Source organism: Microcebus murinus, chromosome 4 (assembly GCF_040939455.1).
Source record: "Microcebus murinus isolate Inina chromosome 4, M.murinus_Inina_mat1.0, whole genome shotgun sequence".
Taxonomy (NCBI): domain Eukaryota; kingdom Metazoa; phylum Chordata; class Mammalia; order Primates; family Cheirogaleidae; genus Microcebus; species Microcebus murinus.
The window spans coordinates 7,289,013-7,312,873 of record NC_134107.1 but is presented as its reverse complement, the minus strand read 5'-3'; the positions used below and the strand labels follow the sequence as shown (position 1 = coordinate 7,312,873).

The 23,861-nt window shown below is 56.7% G+C and overlaps 2 protein-coding genes across 4 annotated transcripts; one reads left to right on the top strand and one right to left on the bottom strand.

Moving 5' to 3' along the window:
* Nucleotides 1-104: 104 nt before the first annotated feature.
* Nucleotides 105-13,101, bottom strand: ACTN3 (actinin alpha 3). Of its 2 annotated transcripts, XM_012757695.3 has the most exons (21): nucleotides 12,863-13,101; nucleotides 8,965-9,079; nucleotides 8,666-8,785; nucleotides 8,263-8,349; nucleotides 8,099-8,186; nucleotides 7,542-7,620; nucleotides 7,378-7,459; nucleotides 6,525-6,610; nucleotides 6,154-6,246; nucleotides 5,433-5,663; nucleotides 5,154-5,301; nucleotides 3,837-3,987; nucleotides 3,128-3,236; nucleotides 2,901-3,041; nucleotides 2,478-2,660; nucleotides 1,876-2,010; nucleotides 1,601-1,780; nucleotides 1,062-1,208; nucleotides 908-973; nucleotides 462-620; nucleotides 105-380 (listed from the first exon to the last, which is right to left on the bottom strand). In XM_012757695.3, the coding sequence occupies exons 1-21, from the start codon at nucleotides 13,007-13,009 to the stop codon at nucleotides 222-224; spliced, it is 2,706 nt and encodes a 901-aa protein (XP_012613149.2). In that variant the 5' UTR covers nucleotides 13,010-13,101; the 3' UTR covers nucleotides 105-221. The 2 variants fall into 2 exon arrangements, with proteins under 2 accessions (XP_012613149.2, XP_020142041.2); XM_020286452.2 differs by having other exon boundaries at nucleotides 105-620; nucleotides 12,863-13,070.
* A 712-nt stretch (nucleotides 13,102-13,813) lies between these two features.
* On the top strand, nucleotides 13,814-21,408 carry ZDHHC24 (zDHHC palmitoyltransferase 24). Of its 2 annotated transcripts, XM_076001653.1 has the most exons (4): nucleotides 13,814-14,177; nucleotides 15,557-15,834; nucleotides 18,958-19,003; nucleotides 20,202-21,408. In XM_076001653.1, exons 1-4 carry the CDS (start codon nucleotides 13,897-13,899, stop codon nucleotides 20,392-20,394), a joined length of 798 nt encoding a protein of 265 aa, XP_075857768.1. In that variant the 5' UTR covers nucleotides 13,814-13,896; the 3' UTR covers nucleotides 20,395-21,408. The 2 variants fall into 2 exon arrangements, with proteins under 2 accessions (XP_075857768.1, XP_012613029.1); XM_012757575.2 differs by lacking the exon at nucleotides 20,202-21,408 and having other exon boundaries at nucleotides 18,958-19,517.
* Nucleotides 21,409-23,861: the final 2,453 nt, after the last annotated feature.

Below are 23,861 nucleotides of genomic sequence, written 5' to 3'. Positions count from 1 at the left end.
CCTGAGGGATGGTGGGAACCCCTGGCGGTCAAGGTGGGGATAGCTGGTCCTGCCCCGGAGCCTGAGGGCCCAGCTTTTGCTTCTGCTACAAGGATACAGGAGAGGCCCATGGATGGAGCTTTATTCAGAAAAACAAGGCCGCTGTGCTCTGAGGGATGGGTGGGCTCAGCCACAGGGAGCAGTCTCTCTCCATCTTGCGTAGACACCCTCAGTGGTTGAGGTCAGAGGTCACTCTCCCCGTAGAGGGCGCTGGAGAAGGCCACATAGTCCAGGGCTCCAGCCGGGGCCCCGGACCCTTTGTAGGGCACCATGCGGCGGATGCAGTACTCGGCCTGCTCGGCTGGGAGCTCGCGGCGTAGCTCCTCGGCAGTGATATATTTCTGCAGGAGGAGAGGTGTTGAGGGCCCACACATCCTGTTCCTCGCCCTAGCCCGCCCGCCCCTCCACTGCCCCAGGCTCACCTTGTCTCCTGCAAGGATCTTGAAGGAGGCCACAACTTGCTCAGCCGTGTCAGTCTCTGCTGTCTCTCGGGTCATGAAGTCAATAAAGGCCTGGAAGGTCACCACCCCGGCTGCGTTGGGGTCTACCATGGTCATGATGCGAGCAAACTCCACTTCCCCCTGCAGAGCAGGGCCAGGCACCGTGCCATGAGCGCTGACTCCAGGGGCCAGCCTCGCTTGCACAACCCCTGTGACAGGGTGTCCCCTTCCTCCAAAGACCTCAGCCCTGGCCCCAGCTCCTCATGGTAGGCTGAAGTCTGCTTCCTGCCCACTGCAATGGCCCCTCTTGCTTGTTGGTCTTTGGGGCCACACAGAACTAGGTCCAAGTTAATTTACCTCTCGGGGCCCTCGATAGCCCCTCAACACGCAGGAGGGCCTTGACGGGACTCCGGGAGGCGGCCACTCACCAGGTCGTAGCCCATGGAGATGAGGCAAGCACGGAAGTCGTCGGGCTCCATCATCCCATTCCGCTTCTGTAGGGGGTGAGTGGACATCAGGCTTGGTCCCCAAACCCCACCAGCTCCAGAGTCTCTTCCCCTACAGGGCTGGGCCCCTGCTGACCCGGTCAAAGTGGTTGAAGGATGCCCGGAACTCATTGAGCTGCTCCTGGCTCAGCCCCTTGGCGTCTCGGGTCAGCACCTGGTTCTCCACCTCGTTGATGGTGCGGGCGATGGAGGTGAGCAGCTGCTCCCAGCCCACGCGGATGTGCTGGGGGCAGGCAGGGCCACGGTCAGTGGATGGCCCTTGCCCGCCAATGGACCTAGCTCCACCCCAATCCACCAGGTGACCCTGTGCAAGTTCTCCCCTTCACTGGGCCTCCATCTCCAGCTGGAGGTTCCACTGAGTGACCCCCAGGCCCCCTTCCTACATTAAAGTTGAATGATTTATTATGTATTAATATTGATCAACTAGCCATAGCCAATCCTTTAGACTGCTTTGTGACTCTGGACTTTTCGTCACTGGGTCTCAGTATTCTGTGGGTACCTTGGGGGACTTGGCCAAGCTGAACTGGGGACCCTTCTGGGACACATGCTGTGTCCAGCTGTGATGGCTCCAGTCTTTCCCAGCCAGCACCCCACCCCCAGCGGGTGTGCTCCCACCTCCATGCTGTAGACAGTGTGCTTGTTGTCAAACACCAGGCTCTCCTGCAGCAGCTGGTGGTCACCCTCCAGCCGGTCGATGTTGTTCTTGTAGTTGATGATGTTCTGCTCCTGTTGCCGCAGCCCAGCCATCTGGTCCTCCAGAGAGCCGATCAGCCCCGCTGCCAGCCTCCCCACTTCCTGCGGGGTACCCAGGCAGCATGAAGACTCCCAACTCCCTGCAGCCCAGCCTTGGCCCCACCCCCCCAGGCTGGGACCACTATCCGTGCCCTCACCTCCACCTTCGTCTGGATCCAGGGTCCGACGGCATTGGCCTGGGCTGCAAACTGTCGCCGGAGCCTCTCGTTCACCTGCTGCCGTGCCAGCTCCTCCTGCAGTGTCTGGTCACGGCTGGGTACTAGCTTTCGGATCTGGAAGGAGGGTACTTGGTGCCAGGGCCAGCTCTGGGAGCTGGGGAATGGCTTTGAGGAGAGATGGGCCCATAAGTCCTGCTCCCTGCCCCTCAAACCTCAGCCTGTTGCTGTGAGCCAAATTGGGCTTTATGGGCAAGGCCTTGGGCAAGCCAGTGACCTCTGCAGGCTTCAGTTCCTCACCTGCAATGTGGACTGATGACATCATTTATAACTAACAGAGGCGGTTTTGTAAAAGATGTCCACACAGAAGACTTAATTCTACTTCACATCAGTCCTGACAAGAAAATGCTGCTGTTACAGCCATTATACAGATGAGGCCCAAACAGGCGAGGGGACTTATCCAAAGCCGCCTGTGGCAGGCCCCAGCTCTGGTGGTGAACTTTATTCTCCCTATCTTGGGACATCCAAGGTTTCAGGGTGTGCATGGGGCATGGGGGCAGGAAAAGGCGACAAGTGGCACTGACCTTGTCCCACTTATTGTTGATGTCCTGTGGGCTGAGGCTGATGTAGGGGCTGGTGGTGCTGGGCCGCAGCCCGTACGTCTGGCAGATCTTCTGGATCTCAGCCTGGATGCCCATGATGGCACCCCGCTCCCGGTCAGCCTCGGGCAGCGTTGCCTTGAACTGCTCGTGGGCTGTCAGCAGGCTCTGGGGCAACAGGCAGGAAGCTTCAGCTAGCGCCCCCCACTGACCGCAGGCAACAGAAGGGCAGCACCGAGCTCCAGGCAGGCCTGACACAGAGACTCCCGTCTCCCAGCCCAGCACTTGAGAACTGGGGTTTTCCTCCCATCCCATGCCCCAGGAGCCCAGGGGAGTGGCCGACAGGATTTGGGGCCAGCTTCCCTGTCACCTCATTCCCATCCAGCCTCCCCCAACCCTGGCGCCCACCTGGGTCTCCTCCACGGAGTGCACCAGCCACACGTCCTGCAGGTCCTCCACGGCCCCGTCCAGCCAGTTGTTGAAGGGCGCTGCCCGCCGGGCGAATTCCAGCTGCAGCTGGTCGATGGTCTCCAGGAGCTTCTCCATCCGCTGGGGCCAAGGGTAGTGGCTCAGCAGCGGCCCAGCCTGCTGGCCTCACCCACCTCCCGCCCCAGCTCCCTGGGGCCCAGCCCCACCTCCAGCGCATCCCGCCTCTTCTGGGTCAGTGTGCCCAGGTTGTCCCACTGGTCACAGATGGCCTGGCAGCGGCTGTTCACCGAGGCTGCTTCATGGTAGTCCAGCTCACTGGGAGCGAGAAGTGGGGCGAGTGTGGGGCCAGACTCCGGCCCAGATGCCCTCCTGACTCCCCTCCCCCTCTAGGACGGCGCCAGGCGTGGTGGTGAAGGTAAAGGTGGTGAAGAGAGCCAGGGCAGGTGTGTGGGGGGGTAAAGCAGGGCTTTCCTAGGGGGGTCCCTACATGAAGAGGGACACCCGTGGGTCCTCAGCACCAGTCCACGGAGGTGCTTGGATGGAGGGGCAGGGCCTGGCATCTGGGGGGCAGCGTTATGCGGAAAGGGGTGGGCTTACAGGAGAAGGTGGCGAGGCCAAGGCTGATGAGGAGGGTTTGGGGGAGCAGGCCTAGGCTAGGGGTGAAGGGAGCGGCCAGGTTAGGGACAGGCCACGGCGTGGGACAGGTCCGGCGCCAGTGGGGGAAAGTGTGGGCAGCAGAGCGGGGTCCGGAGACGGGGATGGAGTTCTTGAGCGGTGATGGGGCAGGTCTCGGGTACCATGCAGGACGGGGTTTCGGAGCCCAGGGGAACCGAACGTCAGGAGCGGGGCGCGGGAGGTGGGGCTTGCCGTCGAGGGGCGGGCCAGGCAGGGCGGGTCGCCGGGCGCGCCCCCTACTTGAGCTCCTGCGCCAGCGCCGCGATGTGCTCCACGCGGTCCTGGTGCGCCGCCAGGTCGCTCTCGAAGGCCTCGTGGCGCCGCAGCAGCGCCCGCACCTCCTGCAGCGAGGCCGACTCGTAGTCGCGCTGGCTCAGCATGTCCTCCTTCCCTGCGCGGAGGGAGGCCCGGCTGCGGTCACCCCGCGCGGCCCCGCCGTGGGACCGTGGAGAAGCCTCACCTGCGAGTGCAGGTGGTCACACCTGCCCAGCCTGCCCTAGGGGTTTGCTCTGAGGCGCCAGCGCAATAAAATCAGGTGAAGTCTCTGTTCTCAGGTGTCACCCATAAATGATGTCAGCGCCCCCTGACCCAGCATGGTCCAGGCTGGCCTTTGGTACAGTTTTGGAATTATTTGACCTCCAGACGACTCTGTGAGCGCCATGGACCCCTGACCTGCTCTCCTCGGTCCACCACTGTTTCCCCAGGGCCTGGGACAGGGCCTGGCACTCGGTAGACCCTTGATAAATATTTGTTGGATGAATTAAATAATGAATGATAATTGTAATTATGCAAATACTCAATTTTTTTTTTTTTTTGAGACAGAGTCTCGCTTTGTTGCCCAGGCTAGAGTGAGTGCCGTGGCGTCAGCCAAGCTCACAGCAACCTCAAACTCCTGGGCTCAAGCAATCCTGCTGCCTCAGTCTCCTGAGTAGCCGGGACTACAGGCATGTGCCACCATGCCCGGCTAATTTTTTCTATATATATTAGTTGGCCAATTAATTTCTTTCTATTTATAGTAGAGACGGGGTCTTGCCCTTGCTCAGGCTGGTTTCGAACTCCTGACCTTGAGCAATCCGCCCGCCTTGGTCTCTCAGAGTGCTAGAATTACAGGCGTGAGCCACCGCGCCTGGCCGAAAGAATGTTTATATACAGAGTGATATATTTGACTCATGCAATATTTTAGCATCAATATACTTTGAGTATGACATAGGTGATGTTAGGGTTAGGGATGGACTCACCTTTGGACACCAGCTACATGTGTCTATGTTTACAAATAAAATGCTAAACGATAAATTAATCGGAGCAGACCTACAGAAGGCCAGAGCCAGGGAGCAAGGGAGCTGAGTTTACAGATAAAGAAATTGTGGCCTATAGAGGGACAGTGGCCCAAAGAGAGTCGCAGGCTATGCCACAGCAGGTCTGGCTGGGTCTAGAAATCTGGTCTCCAGCTTTCCTGAAGAGTTCCTACTTCTGTTCTGCCCATTCGGCAGGGCTGCCTACCCCCAGCCCACCAATCTCCCCCCCAGGAGAAAGTCCAGCCCCGTGAGCTGCACCTACCCCGGGTCCAGGCTTCATGCAGGGAGGCCTTTTGCCGGAACTTCTCAGCCAGGTGCTGGAGTCGCTGCAGGCGCCGGATCTCCGAGAGCAGCCAGTCCTCGTAGCCCTTTTCCACCTGCTCCAGCCCCCGCCAAGCGTTGGCGATGTCCTGTGGGGCGGGCCGAGGTGCCCTCCATCACTGTTCGCCCATTGCACAGATGGGGACACAGAGCCTGAGGTCGTCCGGGCGATGTGAGCAGGGCTGGGGCCACCCCATCCCCGGTCCCCGGGCTGGCTCACCGAGACCAGCTTGCCCTCGGAGGGCATGAAGGCGGGCCGGTGGCTCAGCCGCAGCTTGGTCTGCAGCGTGTTGAAGTTGATCTCCAGCTGGCACTTCTCCTGGACCCGGGGCGGCTTGTGCAGGCGCCGGTAGTCCCGAAAGTCCTCTAGCTTGCGCTGCATGGCACTCATGCTGGGCTCGCCCACGCGGTTCTCCAGCCATGGGACAGTGCGGCGGATCCACTCCAGCAGCTGCCAGGGCCAGGCAGGGGCAAGGCAGAGAGCTGACCTGGCCACCTCTCTCATCCCTCTCCACCCACACCCAGGCTATGGCCAGACGGCCAGCCTCAAGTTCATGGGGGTGACTTCCATGACTATGGAGGGCAGAATGGGGTAGCCCCCCAAAAGTCAGAGGAGGAGGAGGATGGTTAATTTCTGAGTCCAGGGGCTAATATAGGTTGGCAAGGAGCAATGGGCCATGTGATTGCCTAAATATGAGTGAGTGAACCAATGAATGAGTAAATGTACGAGTGCTGAGTGAATCAGTGAATGACCAGGAGCTTGGATAGACAGAAGCGCAGGTGATGGGTGGGGGCAGGCAGGCGGTGGAGGGGGAGGCCTGGGCTACTCGAAGCAGAAGGAGGCTCTGCAGGCCCAAACTTGGGGTTAGCACGGTTGGGAGGTTCAGGAGGGCCGGGTTGGGGAGAGCACGACGGGAGGGGTCTCTCCGGCCCAGCCTCACCTCACTGGCAAGCTTCTCGTACTCCTCCATCAGCTTCTCGTTTTCCTGGTTCACGGCCAGCACCTTGCAGATCCTGTTGGCAGCGGTCTCTGCCTGTCGGGGGCAGCCAGAGGGCCGGCACTGAAACAAGCTGCCTCCATAAAGCCCTCAAATGCCAGAACCCTGGCGCACAGCGGAGGGGGTGGGGGTGTATCTCTTAGGTGGGGAGGGAGCTTCCAGGCCAGAGGCTTCTGTTCCTAGGCCCCCTGAGGACTGAGTGTGCACAACTGGGGCAGTAGCATTCCCACCCGCACGGCTGTGCCTCCGAGTCTTGGCCTGCTGCCAAGTCTGGGCCCTCGGGTCCCGGGCCCAGCAGCAGTGAGGCCCCTTACCTGCTCAGCCCCAGCAAAGGCGTGGTAGAAGCAGGACACGTAGGTCATGACGGCCTTCTCGTCTGGCTTTGGGGTGTTCACGATGTCTGAGGGAGGGCAGCGGAGCATGTATGGGCCGAAGCCAGGGTGCAGAACGGGCTCAAGCCCCCACGAGGGCAGAGAAGTCCCTCAGGATAGGAGTGGGTGGAGACACCTAGCCGCGGCCGCCAGCGGTCAGCTGCACCAAGCCCTGTGTCTTCCTCTTCCCTGAAGCCCTCTCTGACCAGCCCAGGGCCCAGTGACCTCCCCGCTGTGGCGTCAGCAAATCATGGGAGAGTGGGTGAGTGGGCAGCACAGTGGCCCTCATGAGAGGGACAAGTCCACACTGCCTTATGCCTCTAACCATCCTGTAACGCCATTTGTCTGTCTGTCTTTCCCCCAAGTCCATGGGCTCCTCAGGGGCCAGAATGAGTCTTCCTCCATCAGTGCCTGCGGCCAGGGGACCACGCAAGGTCAGAAAACGTTTGTTGCTTCAGTTGCCTAAATGTCTTCCTTGGGCAGGGGGACCAGAGGCCCCAAGGAGCTGCCAGTCTTGGGCGACCAACATTGCCCAGGTAACCCAGGTAACCGGGACATGAGGCGGAGCCAATAGGTAGCAGGGAGGCAGGAGAGGCTGGTCCTGGGCGGGCAGGGGCAGGGGCAGGGGCAGGAGAGAGGGCTCCTGGGGAAGGGGCCGGCGGCAGGAGGGATTCTGGCCGGGGAGCAGGGTGGGGGCAGAGCGTCCGGGAGCAGGGAGAGCAGGGCAAGGTGTGGAGGGTGCACCGTGGCCACCGACGAGAGAGCAGGTCACCGTGGGGGCTGGGCTCACTCTCACCTTCTGCATCCAGCATCTTGGGGATGTCCAGGTATTTCTCTGCCACCTCAAAGGCAGTGTTCAGGTTGCCAACGGGGTCATCCTAGATGGGTGTGAGGAGGGAGGGGTGAAAGGTCAGCTGAAGGCAGAGGTCGTGGAGTTGGGGTGGGGTGGCAGGGGCCCACCTTGCGCAGCTTGGCGTAGTCGATGAGGTCGGGGCGGTGCCGGTGGATGAGAGCACAGAGGGCCAGGCCATCCTTCCAGCTGGACAGACAGACGGGTGGGGGTGAGGCCTGGGTTCAAGCCAAGGCCTTGTTCCCCATTCAGCCCAGGAGCCCCCCAGCGGGACAGCCTCATCCGAAAGGGAGCACAGCGCAGGAGCTGAGCTCGGCATGGGAGACCTCCTCGCCAGACTCGGGCCGTCTCCTGCAAGCTCACCCGGCTCCTTCACACTCCTGTGCTTGCACCAGACGACTTCTAGGAGTTTCCGGCCCCAGGCTCCCCGTGGCTGGAATGCCCTCCCAGGGACGTCTCAAATGCTCCCTTCCCCAGGAATTCTCTGTAACCCTCCTGGATTCAATTCCATGCAGTTCCAGTTACTGAGTCCTATCTTCAGACACTGTTCCAGGAACTTGGCTGTGACCTTTCCCTCCCCTGTGGCTCATGACAGGGGCTGCTCTGTGTCCCCCACTGACCAGGGAGGGCTCCTTTCTGGGCCAGCCCCCGACAGAGGCGGACAGACCTGGTGTGGAAGTTCTGCACGTTGACGTTGCGGTATGGCGCTGTCTTCCGCTGGCACCACAGCAGCAAGCCCTCCTTGGCCGAGGTCTCTGGGTGGGGGTGGGGCGGAGCATGAGCGGGAGGCACTGGGGGCAGCCCTCTCACCTGCGCCGTCCCCATGCTCACCCTCCACAGAGATGTCCTGGATGGCGAAGCGGAGAATGATGGTCCAGATCATGCCCAGGGTCATCTTCAGGTTCCCGTCAACGATCTCTGCGGGGTGGGGACACGGGGACGGATTCTATCTCAGCTCACCTTCCCCCAACTCAGCCCGTGTCCCCCATCCCAGGACAGGCGGCAGCAGGGCAGCCCCTAGCAGGTGCTCAGTGAGCGTCCCCTGCTATGGTACACTTCCCGGGCGCCAGTGCTGTGCGGGCACCTCGCACACATTCGCTCCTTACGGTCTCCTGCAAGGCAGGGGCGATGGGCCCCATTGCTGAGATGAGGAAACTGAGGCCCACAGAGGTGACTTGCTGATGTCTGGAGAGCCCCCCGCTCCCTGCCAGGCCCCCTCCTGCCATCTCCTCACCTTCAGCACCAATGGACACCAGCTTAACCCCCTTGCTGGCAATGAAGTCCAGGGCTTTGTTGACATTGGCGATTTTGTGGAAGCGCATCTTGCCTTTGTCTGGCCTGGGCAGCCTCTCTCCTGGGTATAAGGAGAGAAGTTAAGGGTCAAAGGTCATAAGACTTTGTCCCCCTCCCAAATCTCCCCTTTGTCTCTTTCCCCTTTGCCCCCAAGTCCCCTCCAGCTCTCTGCTGCCCGATTCCCCCAGCTCTCCGGATCCCCCGGGTCTAGGGCCCATTACACTGGTCTGCACTGCTCACCTGAAATGACCTCCAGGAGGAGCATGAGTTTGAGGCCATTGCGGAAATCTTCCTCGATGTTCTCAATCTGGGTGCCTGCCTTGCGCAGGTGTGAGTTACACCACGCAGTGAAGGTCTGGGGGCAGAGGACATCACTCAGACCCTAGGACTGTGTCTGTGGGGATGTGGGGCACAGTCCTGGCTCCTTGGTCAGGGTAAATCTTAGCGCCTGAGGCTCTGGATTCAAGTCTCAGCTCAGCCACTGACTTGCTGTGCATCCTGGGCCAGTCCCTTTCCCTCTCTGAGCTCTAGTTCTCCTAGGGAGGGAGAAATGGGATCCAGGATCCGTGCACGTCCCAGTTTGGACTTGGGGCACTCTGCCACCAGCACGCCAACTTTGGCAGGTCTTCAGCACTGGAGGGAGACTTAGAAAATGTTAACACATCCCCAAATGTGGGGCTCTCAGGCGTAGGGGCTAGTGCAGAATGACACTGCCTTTCTAAAATTGGAAAATTCTGGATTAAAGCACATCTGGCCCTGAGGGTTTTACCTAAGGAACTGTGAACCTGTGTTATTATTCTCTCGGCCCCCCGACCTCCCAGGGCAGTTGTAAATTGGCCTCTGAGCAGACCTCGAGTGTGAAAGTGCCCTGCGGGCTGTAGAGGCCCAGCCTGACCTCATTTTGGGGAGTGACTGCTCCCCTCCTATCCCCAGAGTCAGCCTCAGCCTCAGCCTTCAGATGAGATGGGAGGGGTGGTACAGGGCTGTGTGTTTGTTGGGGATAGGGTGACCTGGGGCCCGGTGCACGAGTTTCTGCTAACCTACCAACCCTTCGGGCCCTAAGCTCTGCCAGTAGCTGTGAAGTCCTTGGTGGAGTCCATAGGTGGCCTCTAGTCCCAGCTGAGCTACTCACTCCGTGATCTCAGGGCAGCCCCTTGCCCTCTCTGGGGCTTGTTCTCCTGATCTGCACAGTTAAGGGGTCAGAATCCCTTAACTAATCCCACAGTTAAGGGACCTGTCTCAGGTCCTTTTTCCTCTGACCTGGCAGGATTCTAGAATTCAGAGCATTCCCCCAGCACAAAGTTGATACTCTTGGGAGGCAGCCCTGAAGGCCGTTTGGAATCCTTTCTCTCAGCCAGCTTTCCTTCCTCAGGCCGGCTTGCAGAGGCCCTCGGGTCTGGACATGGAAGATGATGCTTTAAATACTTGAGGGGCTGTCATTGCTAAGGAAAGGGAGTGAGCTTCCCATCCCTGGAGGCATGTAAGTGGGTACTGAGTACTACTTGTTGGGAACCTAAGCACTGGAGAGGGCAGTTGTATTTTCTGCAGTTCCTTCCAACCCTGAAGTCTGAGACCCTCTGGGTCTAGAAAGGACAGGGGGATGGGCAGGTCTGGGGGGGCAAACATGACTCAATGAGGTGTGGTCTCTGTCTTAAAGGAGCTCACAGTCAATTAAGTCATGTTGGTCTGAGAAGTGCTGGGAGCGACGGGGAAGGCTGACACGTGATGGAGCTGTGATGGAAGAGGAGGAGTTGTTCGGGGAGGGAAGGGCAGGCAAGGGCGTTGCAGGCAGGAGCAGCCACTCCGGCAAGAGCTCGGCAGTGAGGACCAGTTGCTAGTTTGTGGGACTCCAACTATCTGGGCACTGCTGGAATGAAGCTGGGGGTGTTGGGGTGTAAGTGGTGAGAGGCGGGCCGGAGGGGCGGCAGGGGCCAGGTCATGCTCGGTCTTGGGTGCTAAGCCTGGGACTTTGAACTTGATCCTGAGGGCACCAGGCAGTCAAGGAAGCCTCAGGCAGGAGGGGATGGGCAGAACTGTGTTGTAGAAAGTTCGTTCCTTGCAGAGTGGAGATGAATGGTGGGGCGGAGCAGAGGGGACCAGGCCAGAGAAGAAGAGGGTAGTGGGGACAAGGAGGGATCAGGTGGACGAGATAGAAACATTCGTCCTTTCTGGAATGTAAGCTCCCTGAAGCAGGGGCTTTACTGTCTCCTGAATCCCAGCACCTAAAACAGTGCTGGCACACAGTAGAACCTCCTTTTTTTTTTTTATCTATATTTTGGAGAGATAGGGTCTCACTGTGTTGCTCAGGCTGGTCTTGAACTCCCGGCCTAAAGCAATCCTCCCACCTCAGCCTCCCAAAGTGCTAGGATTACAGGCATGAGCCACTGCACCCAGCCAGTAAGACCTCCTTAAGGAATAGTTATTAAACGAATGCTTTTGTGAGGCTGAATGAAGAGGACTCGGGCGTCAGGTGGAGGAGGCACGAGTGCTCCAAGACTGTGTGAGGGAGGCCCTTGGAAGGAGGAGTCACTGGGGAAAAGGGAGCACCACAGAGCAGGGGCAGGGCAGGGCTATAGCTGTGCACAGGGCGTTTACCATCACCTTTTGTAAACGGTGCTGGACAAGAAAGAAATGGCCCAAATGTCCAACTACAGGGGAAGCTGACTGATCCACAGAGCGTCTGTGCCGCGCCACCACTGAACGAACGGATGAGACGGGTGGCTGCAAGTCGGGACGAAAGGATGTTCCTGATATTTTGCCAAGTGACAAAGGCCGGTCACAGACTGGCATGTGTCATATGAGGGGCATGCAGACCTGGATCTGGGAGAGGCCTGGGTGGGTGGGGGTGAGAATAGGAGTTATTGCAGAACAGGTGGCAGCTGCAGCCAGGGACAGGGATGACATCACCGGGAAACTGCCAAACCCAGGACCACAGCCGTGCTTGGAGACAGGTGCAGGAGGAGCCTGGGGGGAAGTGTGTCACCCAGGGCACCCCAGCAGAGTCACTCGAGCCTCCCGGTCCCTGGAGTCTTCTCTGTCATCTAACCTAGCGGGAGGGAAATGCTCCGATTCTAAATTCTGGGATTCTCAGATCCTGCAAATTTCACTGAGCACCCCAGAACCCTGCCCTTTCCTGGAGTCATACACTGTTGGCAAATGCTGAGGAGGGTCCAATGGCATCATGGTGCCCTCCCTAACCCTGGCCTGCCACTCTCCAAACTTTTCTCACTCTGCCCAGGATCATTTTCTCTTTGGGAACCCAGGTGTCCTTCCCCCTCCACTTGGGAAAGTCTGGGAGTGAAAATAGCTCGGGGAGGGAGGAGGCCTGAATGCCCAGCGGGCTGGGCCTGGGCAGCAGCTGCCCATGTGCCCCTCTCCAGCTCCCCCAAGGTGCTGCCTCAGCACGAAGTGCCCATCTGGCTGGAGAGTCAGGTTACTTTGTAAGGGGACCCAGAGCTCCCCTCCTCCCTGACCTGTGGCCTTTTCAGCAGACACAGGGCCCCTGGGACGAGGAGGGGTATCTTGGGAAAGAGTGGGTGTCGGACAAGAGACTAAGACCCTCAGGTTGGGGGGTCCTGTTTTCTGACAGTATATAATTTGGGGTCTATCTCTGCCCCTTTCTGGGCCTCAGTTTCCTCAACTGTCAAACGAGAGTGGACAGGACCCTGCCCTGGAGAGGATACAGAGGAGAGGGTGGGATGGGGTCTGAGATGGCCCCCTGTCCCCCACTCTCCCAAGTTCACTGGTTGCCTGGCTGCAAGCCCTCAGGGTGGCTTCTGGGAATATTTAACTAGAGAGCGGTGGGGAGAAAGATTATTCTTCCTGAACCCCCCCAAACTTGGATCTCCGGGCTTTGCCCAATTGTCACCAGCAGAAGTGGGAGGGACAGTGGGCCCAGGGGAATGAATCCGAGGCCAAGGGTTCATGCTAAACCCCTTGTCATTCTGGACCTCTCATGAGGGCTCCCAGCTCTCCTTCCAGCCTTGGGGGACAGCAGAGGGACGATGGGCAGAGCCTGGGCTGGGGACTGGCAATCTAGGTTTCAACAGGCTCTGCCCTTGACTGCTGAGATGCCCAGGACAAACCGCCTGGCTTCTCGGGCCTCAGTCTTGCTGTCAGGAAATGGGCGAGCACTCACTTTCCGCTGCTGCTTCTCCCAGGCCGGGTCCAGCAGCAGGTCGCGGTCCCAGTCTTCCTCCTGTTCCATGTACTCGCCGCCCCCGCCGCCGCCCATGAAGGGCCTCTCCCCGGCCCCCAGACCCTCGGGCTGCATAACCATCATCATCTTGCTCGGGATCCTGGCTCCGCTCCGCGGGCTCCTGGACACCCGGCCCGGTTAAGTAGGGCCTGGCCCAGCCCCGGATCGAATTCGCACTAAATATGGGGGAGGAGGGAGGGGCCGGACAGGGGCGAGGGAGCTTGAGTCGCGACCGAGCGAGAGTCCCTTGCCCTGGGGCCAGGGACTGCGGAATTGGGGGCTCTGGGGTAGACCCGTAGCGGGGAGCAAGGGTTCGCCTTCCGGCTCCGCCGCTGGGGCGCTGTGTGACCTTGGGACAACCACAGGCCCTCTCTGAGTCTGTTTCCCTCTCCGTACAATGGAGACGACGATGACAAGAGTGGCCGCGGCCGCCCCGAGGCTGCGCTTCGGCTCTCCCGACCCTGTTCCAGCGCCCCGTCCCCATTTCACAGTCAGAAGCACGGGGGCGCCGCGCTGTGCTGCGTGGTTTCTGGGGTGACGAAGGGAGACACCGAAGCATGGGCGCGGCTCTGAGCCAGCTGGATGGGCCGGAGCCGGGCTATAAATACCGGGGCGGCCGGGCAGGGTCTGGGGAGAATGTGCTGAGCCGGGAACCCCGACGCCACCGCGGCTGCAACTAGATCCTCCGCGCGCGCCGGCCAGCGGCCCCGGCGGGCGGGGCTTCGGCGCGAGGGGCGGGGCCTCGCCTGGTGGGCGGGGCCATACCTGAGTTGCGTCACCGGCTCCATAGCCAATGGCGTTCCAAGGCCGTCCAATCACCTCTCCGCATCTGCGGCCGCTGCCCTGGAGTCTGAGCGCTCTCCGCACCCCTCCAGAGCTCCTATTGGCCGTGGCAGACGTCCGTCGGCCGCTATCCCCGCCCCAACGCGGAAGCGGCGGGGTCCCGGGGTTCCGACAGCCGGTGCGTCCAGGCCATGGGGCAGCCCTGGGCGGCCGGGGTCGCGGAGGGGGCGCCCGCGCGGCTGCCTCTCGTGCTCACGGCGCTGTGGGCCGCGGCCGTGGGCCTGGAGCTGGCTTACGTGCTGGTGCTGGGTCCCGGGCCGCCCCCGCTGGGACCCCTGGCCCGGGCCTTGCAGCTCGCGCTGGCCGCCTTCCAGCTGCTTAACCTGCTGGGCAACGTGGGGCTCTTCCTGCGCTCGGATCCCAGCATCCGGGGCGTGATGCTGGCCGGCCGCGGCCTGGGCCAGGGCTGGGCGTGAGTGGGGCGCGGGATCCGGCGGGGAGAAGCGGGCGCCTCGGACAGGGGCAGGGGCCTCGGGACCTGCGATGTTGGAACCGGGCTATATTAGGGTCCGGGTTGTTAGAGCCAGAAATTCCTTTAGAACTTGGGATGGGGAATGAATATTATTTATTCCCTCGCAGATACTTACCAAGCACCTACTATGTGCAAGGTACTGTTTCAGGCACTGGGGGTACAATGAAACAGATTCCTGGCCTGGAGCCGATTTAAGTGGGGGAGGGGGAAGGTGATAAACTAGAGGGATAATAAGCAAATTATATAGAATGTTAGAAGGTGATAGTGGTGAGGAAACAAAAAGTAGAGCAGGGCACTTGGGGGTGCAATTTTCAGTTTTAAATAGGTGGTTAATTCTCATCTCAAAAAATGATGAGTATTTGAGGCAATGGATATGTTAATTAACTTGATTTAATTATTTCACATGGTATTCATAAGTTATATCATTTTATACCCTATAAATATATACAACTATAATTTGTCAATTTATAATTAAAAAGTAAAAAGTAAGCCAGGCGTGTTGGTGCAGGGCTGTAGTCCCCGAGACTCTGGAGGATCACCAGAGCCCAGGAGTCGGTGGCTGCAGTGTGCTGTGATCCGGGCTGTGCTGCAACATAGCTGCTGCAACATAGAATTCATCTCTAAAAAAAGTTTTTAAAAAACAAATTAATTTAAAAAATAATTTAAAAAATAGGTGGACCTCAGTGAGAAGGAGGCATTTGAGCAAAAACTTGGAGGAGGTGGGGAAGCTAGCCATGTGGGAATCCGAGGGAAAAGTGTTCCAGACAGAGGGAACAGCTGATGCAAAGGCTCTGAGGCACTCGTGTGCCTAGCATGTTCCTGGAACAGCAAGAAGACCAGTGTGGCTGGAGTGGAGTGAGAGAGGGGAAGAGATGTCAGCGACATAAGGCCCTTATAGGGCATTGAGGGCTTTGCTTTTTGCTAGAAACGAAATGGAGATCCACTGGAGGGTTTTGGGCAGAGAAGGGTCATGAATTAGGGTTTGAAAGGATCCGTCTGGCTGCTGGGGTGGGACTAGGGGCCAAAGGTGGAATGGGAGACCAGTCCAGAGGGTACTGCAGTAATCCAGTGGGGAGGTCATGGTGACCGACTGTGACAAGGTGGTGACTGTGGAGCCAGGGAGACGTTTGCTGCTGGATGTTAGCAGCCACAGGGAATGTTAGAGCTGGAAGAGCCCTGGGCCCTGCAGTGCTACAGCCGGAAGGGCCTGGGACCTTCAGCCGGCTTTACCTGTGACGGACCTGAAGGGGCTGCCCCTGGGCATGGTATGGGGCACTCTGAACTGCTGAGGGAACTGATCCTGTGGTTCCTTCCTGCAGTTACTGCTACCAGTGCCAAAGCCAGGTGCCGCCACGCAGTGGGCACTGCTCTGCCTGCCGAGTCTGCGTCCTGCGTCGGGACCACCACTGCCGCCTGCTGGGCCGCTGCGTGGGCTTCGGCAACTACCGGCCTTTCCTGTGCCTGCTGCTTCATGCCGCTGGCGTCCTGCTCCACGTCTCTGTGCTGCTGGGCCCGGCCCTGTCAGCCCTGCTGCGAGCCCACACGCCCCTCCACACCGCTGCCCTCCTCCTGCTTCCCTGGCTCATGCTGCTCACAGGTGGGGAGCTCGGGAGGCCTCGTGTTGGGTCGGGGAATGAGGCCTGTTCTGGTGGGAGATGAGATTTCTGGCTCTGGGGACCCAGTCCCAGTGTCATTTATGGGGGTGAGGACAGCCTGGAATTCAGCTGGGCATGCTGCACGGTAAAATACGGCGCCTCCAGAAGGTGCAGGGCTCCTGCGGCTGGGAGAATTGGGAAGGACTGCAGGAGTGGTTGGCAGGGGAGGAAAGAGTCATTGGAGTCCGCGTGGGTGGCGGGCTGGTGGGAGAGCACTGGGGGGGGCATTCTAAGTGAGGGAAACAGCATGGAAAAAGGCTTGGAGGCTGGCAGGGAGCAGCGAAGGCAGTTTGGTGGGAGTTATGAAAATTAAAGCTAGGGTGGTGGGTAGCGCTGGCTGGTGGAGGCCCTGAGTGCTGGGGGAGGAGACGGGCCTACTTGACCAGGCAGTGGGGAGCCAGGGAAACTGACAGGCAGGGAAGGCCCCGTCACTGGGAGCTGGGAGGGGACTTGGATCAGGAGGCTGATCGAGATCTGTGTTCCGGACACACATATGTTCCTCTTTCCTCCAGCGTGAGCCCGGATAAAAGCCCCACTGGTCCTTCGTATTCTGTGTTCTCTCCCCACGATGCTCTGGGCCTTCTTGCCCCTGACTCCTTCCTCCTGACCCTTCTGCGGTCCCCTCTGTGACTTTTTTCTGCTGTCATTAACCTCCCCAGCCACTCCGCATGGTCACTGTTCTTCCTCATCCTGTCCAAGCCGAGCTCTGTCCCAAGGACCCCCACCCTGCAGCCCAGGGGAGGCCTCGGGGTGGACAGAGCCCCCTCTGTCCACACTGGCTCCCTGACCAGCCCTCTCCACCCTGCTCAATGGCTCCTGTCTCCACCAAATCCCAGCCTCCAGCTGCACCTGCCTCCACCCCAGGTCCCTGTGGTCATCATGGCATCCCACTCACTCCCATGGAGACTTGGGCCCCAGCTGCCAGGCTCTCCTTCCGCCCTGGGCCCTGTTGAAATCACGGGTGTCCGAGGGTCTGTGTGAACGGCCCCGTCAATGCCTGGGTGGCTCAGCTCTTGACCTTCTTCCCCATTTTACTTCCTTCCCTTACTCGCTTGTCTATACCCTAGCCTTTGTTGGAATCCAAAAATGGGTCACCCCAAAAGCACCCATCATTTGGCCCTTTCTGTCCCTTACCTCGTCCCCTGCCCGCCCCTCACTCCTGCGCTCCATGACGCCTGCTCCATGGGCTCTGGGCCTGCAGGCTCGCGGCCCTCACCTCCCACCCACACCCTCCACCCTCGCCACCCCACGTCCAGCACAGGGCCCTTTGTCTCCACCACCTCCTGCCAGCCTCTCAGACTTCCCTGACTTCTGTGTCTGCCCCTGGCTGCCGAGAGCGGCCGGAGACACGTGGTACTCCCAGGCAGGTTGGTCCCATGCCCCGCTCATGGCTGCTGACCTCTGCAGGCCCTCCGCTGGGCCTGGCCACCTGTTTTCTTGGAAGCTTGCTTCCCCAACGACTGCAGCTCAAATCTTCCCTACTCTCCTACCCTCCAACCTCCATCATGGAGAAAACAAGAGGTCAGATGGTGCATCCAAATTCGTTCTGTCCTCACATCTCCAAGCCTGGCTGACTGCCCAGCGTCCCGTGTCTGGGCCTCCTCCTGGCTTGGAGGCCTCCACTGTGGTGTCTGCTCTTCTCCTGGCCCCAGCTCCACTATGGGCTTCCTTGCCTTGTACAGACCTCCCTTCCCTCACACCGTCCTCCAGCTCTTACCCGCTGGCCCTGCGCCTCCCACGGGACTTGCGCGGCTTGGCTGCTCAGCCCTGGGCCTGCCGCCGCCTGGCTCCTGCCCACCCTCACCCCGGCCCGCCGCGGCACCCAGCACCGTCTCCACAGACTCCCTCTGAAGGACCTTTTGAGTTCTTGCTTCATGAGGGCTTTTACACTGCCGCCCCCCAACCTCCATGAGGTGCCCTACCCTACCCCTGGCGTCACTGACGTAAGTGTGCTCCTGTCACTGATGTAGGTGTGCCTGCTGCCTTTTCCTGTTTCCTTTTCTGTTCTTTTATCTGATCTCTGACAAAAATCAGGACCCGATTTCCTGGTCCTCAGGTCCAGGCACCGTTCTCATCTCATCCCCACACTCTGGCTGCCCGGAGACCCACTGCTCGCAGACCTGTGGGTGCAGCCTGGGCCTGTCCCCTGAGCTTCCGGACCCGCATGCCGTCCACGCCCTTGTGTCGCAGGTGCCCCTCCGGATGTCAAACAGAACGTTTTCTCACTTCATCAAAATAGATGAGGCCACTTTCCCTACCGTCTTAAGTTTGCATGGCATTTCCCCCCATAGGCTCTCTTTCTTATTGAGATGAAATTCATATAATGTAAAAGTCACCATTTTAACTATTTTAAAGTGTATATTTCAGTGGCTTTTAGTAAACTCACCATGTAGTGCAACCATCACCCTTTTCTAATTCCGAACATTTTCACCCTAAAAAGAAACCCTGTATCCATTTGCAATCACTCCTGATCCTTCCCTAATCCCTCCAGCCCCTGGCAACCACTAATCTACTTCATTCTCTAGGGATTTGCTTGTTCAGGACATTTCATATAAGTGGGTGTGTCTGGCTTCTGTCACTTAGCATAATGTTCCCAGCATCTTATAGTTCATTAGTTCAGCGGGTACTTGCTGCCTACTGTGGGCCAAGATGGTACAAGATGCCATGCTTCTCCATGGTGACACACATCACAGCTGTAACTGAGTGAGACATGAGCTTTTTAATTTTAGTCTGTGAGCTTCCTGAGGGCAGAGGTGCCACCGACCCCATTCGTCCTGGTATTCACGGTGCCCAGCCCCGCGGCCCGCACTTACCAGGTGCTCGCCAAGTGTGTGATGCGAGAATGAAGTGGCATGCCAGGCAGGGGCTGTGTCGGGCGGGGTCACTGCTGCGCTCCTGTCACCCAGCTCGGGCTGGCCACCAAGTATTGACCCGGGGTTTGCTGAGCGGAGGAATGAGCCTTGCTTTGTGATGGAGGGTGCCGGGTGGAAGGAGGGCGGGAGCTGGGCTTTGGAAGGGCCGGGACTGACTGCTGCCACCTGACCCTCTCTGCTCTCTCCTCACAGGCAGAGTGTCTCTGGCACAGTTCGCCCTGGCCTTCGTGACGGACACGTGCGTGGCGGGCGCGCTGCTGTGTGGGGCTGGGCTGCTCTTCCACGGGACGCTGCTGCTGCGGGGCCAGACCACGTGGGAGTGGGCTCGGGGCCAGCACTCTTATGACCTGGGCCCCTGCCACAACCTGCAGGCAGCCCTGGGGCCCCGCTGGGTCCTCGTGTGGCTCTGGCCCTTCCTGGCCTCCCCACTGCCTGGGGATGGCATCACTTTCCAAACCAAAGCTGATGTGGCCTCCTGACTCCAGGAAGAGCCAGAACTGTACAGGGAGGAGGGCCGAGGGGGAGGGGGCCCCACCCCGAGGCTCAGGAGGGCAGTCGGTTGGCCTGTAATGGCTGCATTGCACCTCCAGCCCCTCCCTTGGCCTCACCTCTGCCCGGCTTGGACTCCTGTGTGTTCGGGGCTTAGGCCCTGCGACTCTGCCTCTTTTGGCTGAAGAGTGCAGAGGTGTGTGGCAAGGCTGCTCTGCCAGCCTTGCTGCCCCTTTGCCAGGTTAATAAAGTGCGCACTCGGTCCCCCCGCCTCCATCTTTGCAGGGTTTCTAGCCCCTCACTTTGTTGCTGGCGCTGCTGTTTCTGGTTCCTCTGGCTGTCAGGCCTAGGAACCCCAGAACAGCCGAGGGTCTGAGGGGCCAGGTGGGGGTGTCCTTGTGACCCAGGCCATGGGAATCCAATGTTCTTTCCCAGGTGCAGCATTTTATAGTTAGAAGCATTTCTGCAACGGCAGTGTCAGACCCTTTCTTAGCTAACCTACTATAATTATGCCCCTTATTTTGTGAGTGAAAAACGTGAAGCTCTGAGAGTTGAAGATCATGGTTTAGTAAATGGCAGAGCCAGGCAGGATTTGAACCCAGGTTTTTGTGCTTTCGCCTTCACCCCTGCACAGCTGAAGGAAGTGGGTAGGGAGAAAGCCAAGGCTAGGAAATGTGCTGGGGACGTCTAGGCATCTGCCAAGGGCTGTGTGGGCTTCGAGGAGCTACTTGTTAAACATTTGTATGTAAATACAGTAAATAGAGAAACTGCCAGTTAACGCCTTCTCTAGTTCTCTTAGGATCTCACTAAAATGATAGTAAAGAAATAAGAAATATGAGTACTTACAAGGGGAAAGAAAACAGGAGAGGAGACAGCAGTAGACCAAAGTGCCTGACAACATTTGGAGAGATGGAAAGTGGATGGAGGCTTATCTACTCTCTTAGCAGGGCGTTACAAGTTGAACTTGTGCGTTTCCAAAGCCGGGGCCGAGAGGCAAGCAGACTGCTCCCCCAAACCCTGGAGAGGCTAAGGAATCCCAGCACCACAGAAGGCGAGGTGAGGCTCCCGGCCAACAGCGTGGACCAGTGGGACGTCTGTATACGGAGCAGGAGATGTGCCCCCCCTCTAGGCCCACCCTAGTCCGCAGCCCAGCAGCTCCCCCCTGGGGCGGGGCTGGGGTTACTGAAGGAGAGGCTGAACCAGAGGCGCTCTGGGTCTCAGGCACTGGGGAGGTAGGGGTGAGGGGCTGGACCAAAAATGGGGTTAGATGAAAGTCCCCAGATACTGCTGGGGTATCCTCCCATGAACTGGCAGGCTTGCCCCCCAGAGGAACCCATCCTCTGACAGGCTTTGCCATGGCCACGGATGTTGGAGCTTCTCGGTCGTTTGTCCGTCCAAAAGGCATGCTCTGTTACTATTTTTAACAATAAGAACTTGGTGTGTGTGCCTGGCGCAGTGGGCTACACAGAAGCATTAGCAGACTCGTCCTCTTTCACACCTTACCCTGCCCTGCAGAAGATTGCATTTTCATTTTTTTTCTTTTTATTAGTGAGGAGATACAAAATAAAGAGAAACAGCATCCTCCACCCCCTTTGAGAAAATTACTATTTCCTTCAAGTTCCTGCTGTGCCCTCCTGGGTTGGGGGGGCTGCTGTCCTGTCAATCATTCCCTTGCTTTGTAGTTGTATTGCGTATGTTTGTATTGGTTTTGCATGTTTTTGAATTTTATATAAATGAAATCACACCGAGTTTGTTCTTCTCTGACTTGCCATTTCACTCAACACTGTTTCTGAGACGCATCCAAATGACCGCGTGCGCGCAGCTGCAAAGGGTTCCCTGCCCTGCTGTACAGCGACCTGTTGTATTTGCCACTATTGGTTTTTCTGTTTAGTTCCACTGCTCAGTATATTTACCCGTCTCCTTTGGGAAGCATCCACTAAGATCTGTTCTTGGCCTTTGCTGCTCCATGTAAATTTTAGAATCAGCTTGTCAGGCTCCACCAATAAAAATTCCTTTGAGATCACAAATGGAACTCAACTGAATCTATAGATCAGTTCGGATAAAATCAGCATCTACATAAAATTCAGTTCTCACAAACGTGGTGTATTTCTCCATTTAATGTTTTCAATAAAGTTATAAACTTTTTCTCATAAAGATGCCCTTTTTTATTAGATTGATTTTACGTATTTGATATTTTTATGCTATTCTACGTGGTCTATGAAAAGATTGTGTCCAGCAAACCTAAAACTCTTGTCTTTATCGTTTACTTGTGGAGCGCCCAGCTCCTACTGTAATTCTTATTAGACCTCCCTACTCCATCCTCCTTGTCACTCTCCCCATCCCCGCAAATTCTCAAGTACACTTTATTTTCTTAAAATAAGGCTGGATGTGGTGGCTCACGCCTATAATCTGAGCACTTTGGAAGGCCTAGGTGGATCACTTGAAGCCAGCAGTTCGACACCACCCTAAGCAAAGGCAAGACCCTGTCTCTACAACAAAAAATTAGCCAGGCATGGTGGCACATGCCTGTAGTCCCAGCTACTAGGGAAGCTGAGGCAGGAGGATCGCTTGAGCCCAGGAGGTTGAGGCTGCACTGAGCTATGATGATGCCACTGCACTCCAGCCTGGGCAACAGAGTGAGACCCTGTCTCAGAAAAACAAACAAGTGCTCTCCTCTTTCTCTCTTAATAATTCATATTTTCTGTTTCTGGACATTTTGGATAATTTCTACAGATATAGCAGTTAAGTTTTCTTTAGCTGTTGAAGTAATCTAGTGAGCTTTATTTATTTATTTATTTATTTTGAGACAGAGTCTCGCTTTGTTGCCCAGGCTAGAGTGAGTGCCATGGCATCAGCCTCGCTCACAGCAACCTCAAACTAACTCCTGGGCTCAAGCAATCCTCCTGCCTCAGCCTCCCGAGTAGCTGGGACTACAGGCATGCGCCACCATGCCCGGCTAATTTTTTTTTTCTATATATATGTTAGTTGGCCAATTAATATGTTTCTATTTATAGTAGAGACGGGGTCTCGCTCTTGCTCAGGGTGGTTTCGAACTCCTGACCTTGAGCAATCCGCCCGCCTCGGCCTCCCAGAATGCTAGGATTACAGGCGTGAGCCACCGCGCCCAGCCTAGTGAGCTTTTTTTAAAGTGGTTGTACCAACTCATCCACTGAGTTTTACATGTCAAATATTTTACTTTTTGATTCTGGAAGTTCAATTTTTTTTTTTTTTTTTTGTCAAATCAGCTTGATTATTTTATAAAAGTCTTGTTCTCATATTTTAAGTTTCTTCTTTTTTTCCTTAAATATATTGAAAATATTAATATTTTACACTCTGTGTTTGGTAATTCCAATATTTTAAGTATTTCTGCAAGCTATTGTTTATGTTGGTTCCTGGTCTTATTTTTTTTCCTACATGCTCAGAGAAACTTCTCTAGTAACAAACTATAGAAATGGTCACCGAAAGTATTATCTTATGATGTCTTATTTTCTTGCAGTTTGTTTTGATGGTGAGTTCATATTTCTTGGAATTTTCTCAATGAAAATTTTTTGAGGTTGGATTAGAAGTAAATTCCTCCAAAGAGGAAATGTATTTGTTAGTTGTCTGATGACAGACCAATCCTACACCACTTTAAAATTCTAGCTAGGAGGTCTTTAGGACTACTCGGATATTGCCAATTCAGGTGCAGACACTTAATCAGGGATGGCTTGTGGTTAAAAATTCCCAGGAGAGCTTTTTACCCCTTCACTTAGCATTATGCTTGGAGACGGGCATTTCCCTGTGGTTCTGGTAAGATGGAAAGTGGGGGTGGTTTATTTCCAGTGTGCCTTCACAATGGCACATAAGCTCTTTGCAGCCCGTGTTATCCACCTTGGAGGTAAAAAAATGGAAAACTGAAACTTGGGAAACAGTGGTAAAGATAAAACATAATAGATAGTCTTAAATAAGGTAATGCATCTGTGAAAAATACCATGCCATGAGGACTGAACAGAGAACAAAGAGTTGAGAATTAAAATAACAGAAAATTTTTAAAAAATTCGGAAGAGCTAAAAGAATAAAACTCTCCCAGAATACAGAACAAAGATGATATGCGAAGACAGAAGACAGTCAGGCTCAGTCCCATTCTCTCAGGAAGTGCCATTTATCAGATGCCGGGTTTAACTGGAGATCCAGAAAGAACAGAGAAACAGAGGGAGAAAATCACCCAAGAAACAATACTGATACAATTTCTTGGAACTGAAGGATGCACACTCCACCCACAGCACAGCACAGCGAATAACGACACACAGTAAGGCATGTCGTGAAATTCGGAAACTTTGAGAGAAAAAGGAATAAGAATGGCATGGAATTTCTCAACAGCATTACTCAAAGTTAGAAGACAAGGGAGCACTGCCTGCCAGAAAACTATTTTCAACTTCCAATTTTATGACCCAGCCAACTATCACATGTATGTGAATTGAATAAAGAAATATTCAGGTGAAGTAGGAGGATCGCTTGAGGCTAGGAGTTCAAGACCAGCCTGGGCAACATAGTGAAACTCTGTCTCTACAAAGAATTTTTTAAAAACTAGCTGGGTGTGGTGGTGCACACCTGTAGTATCATTTACT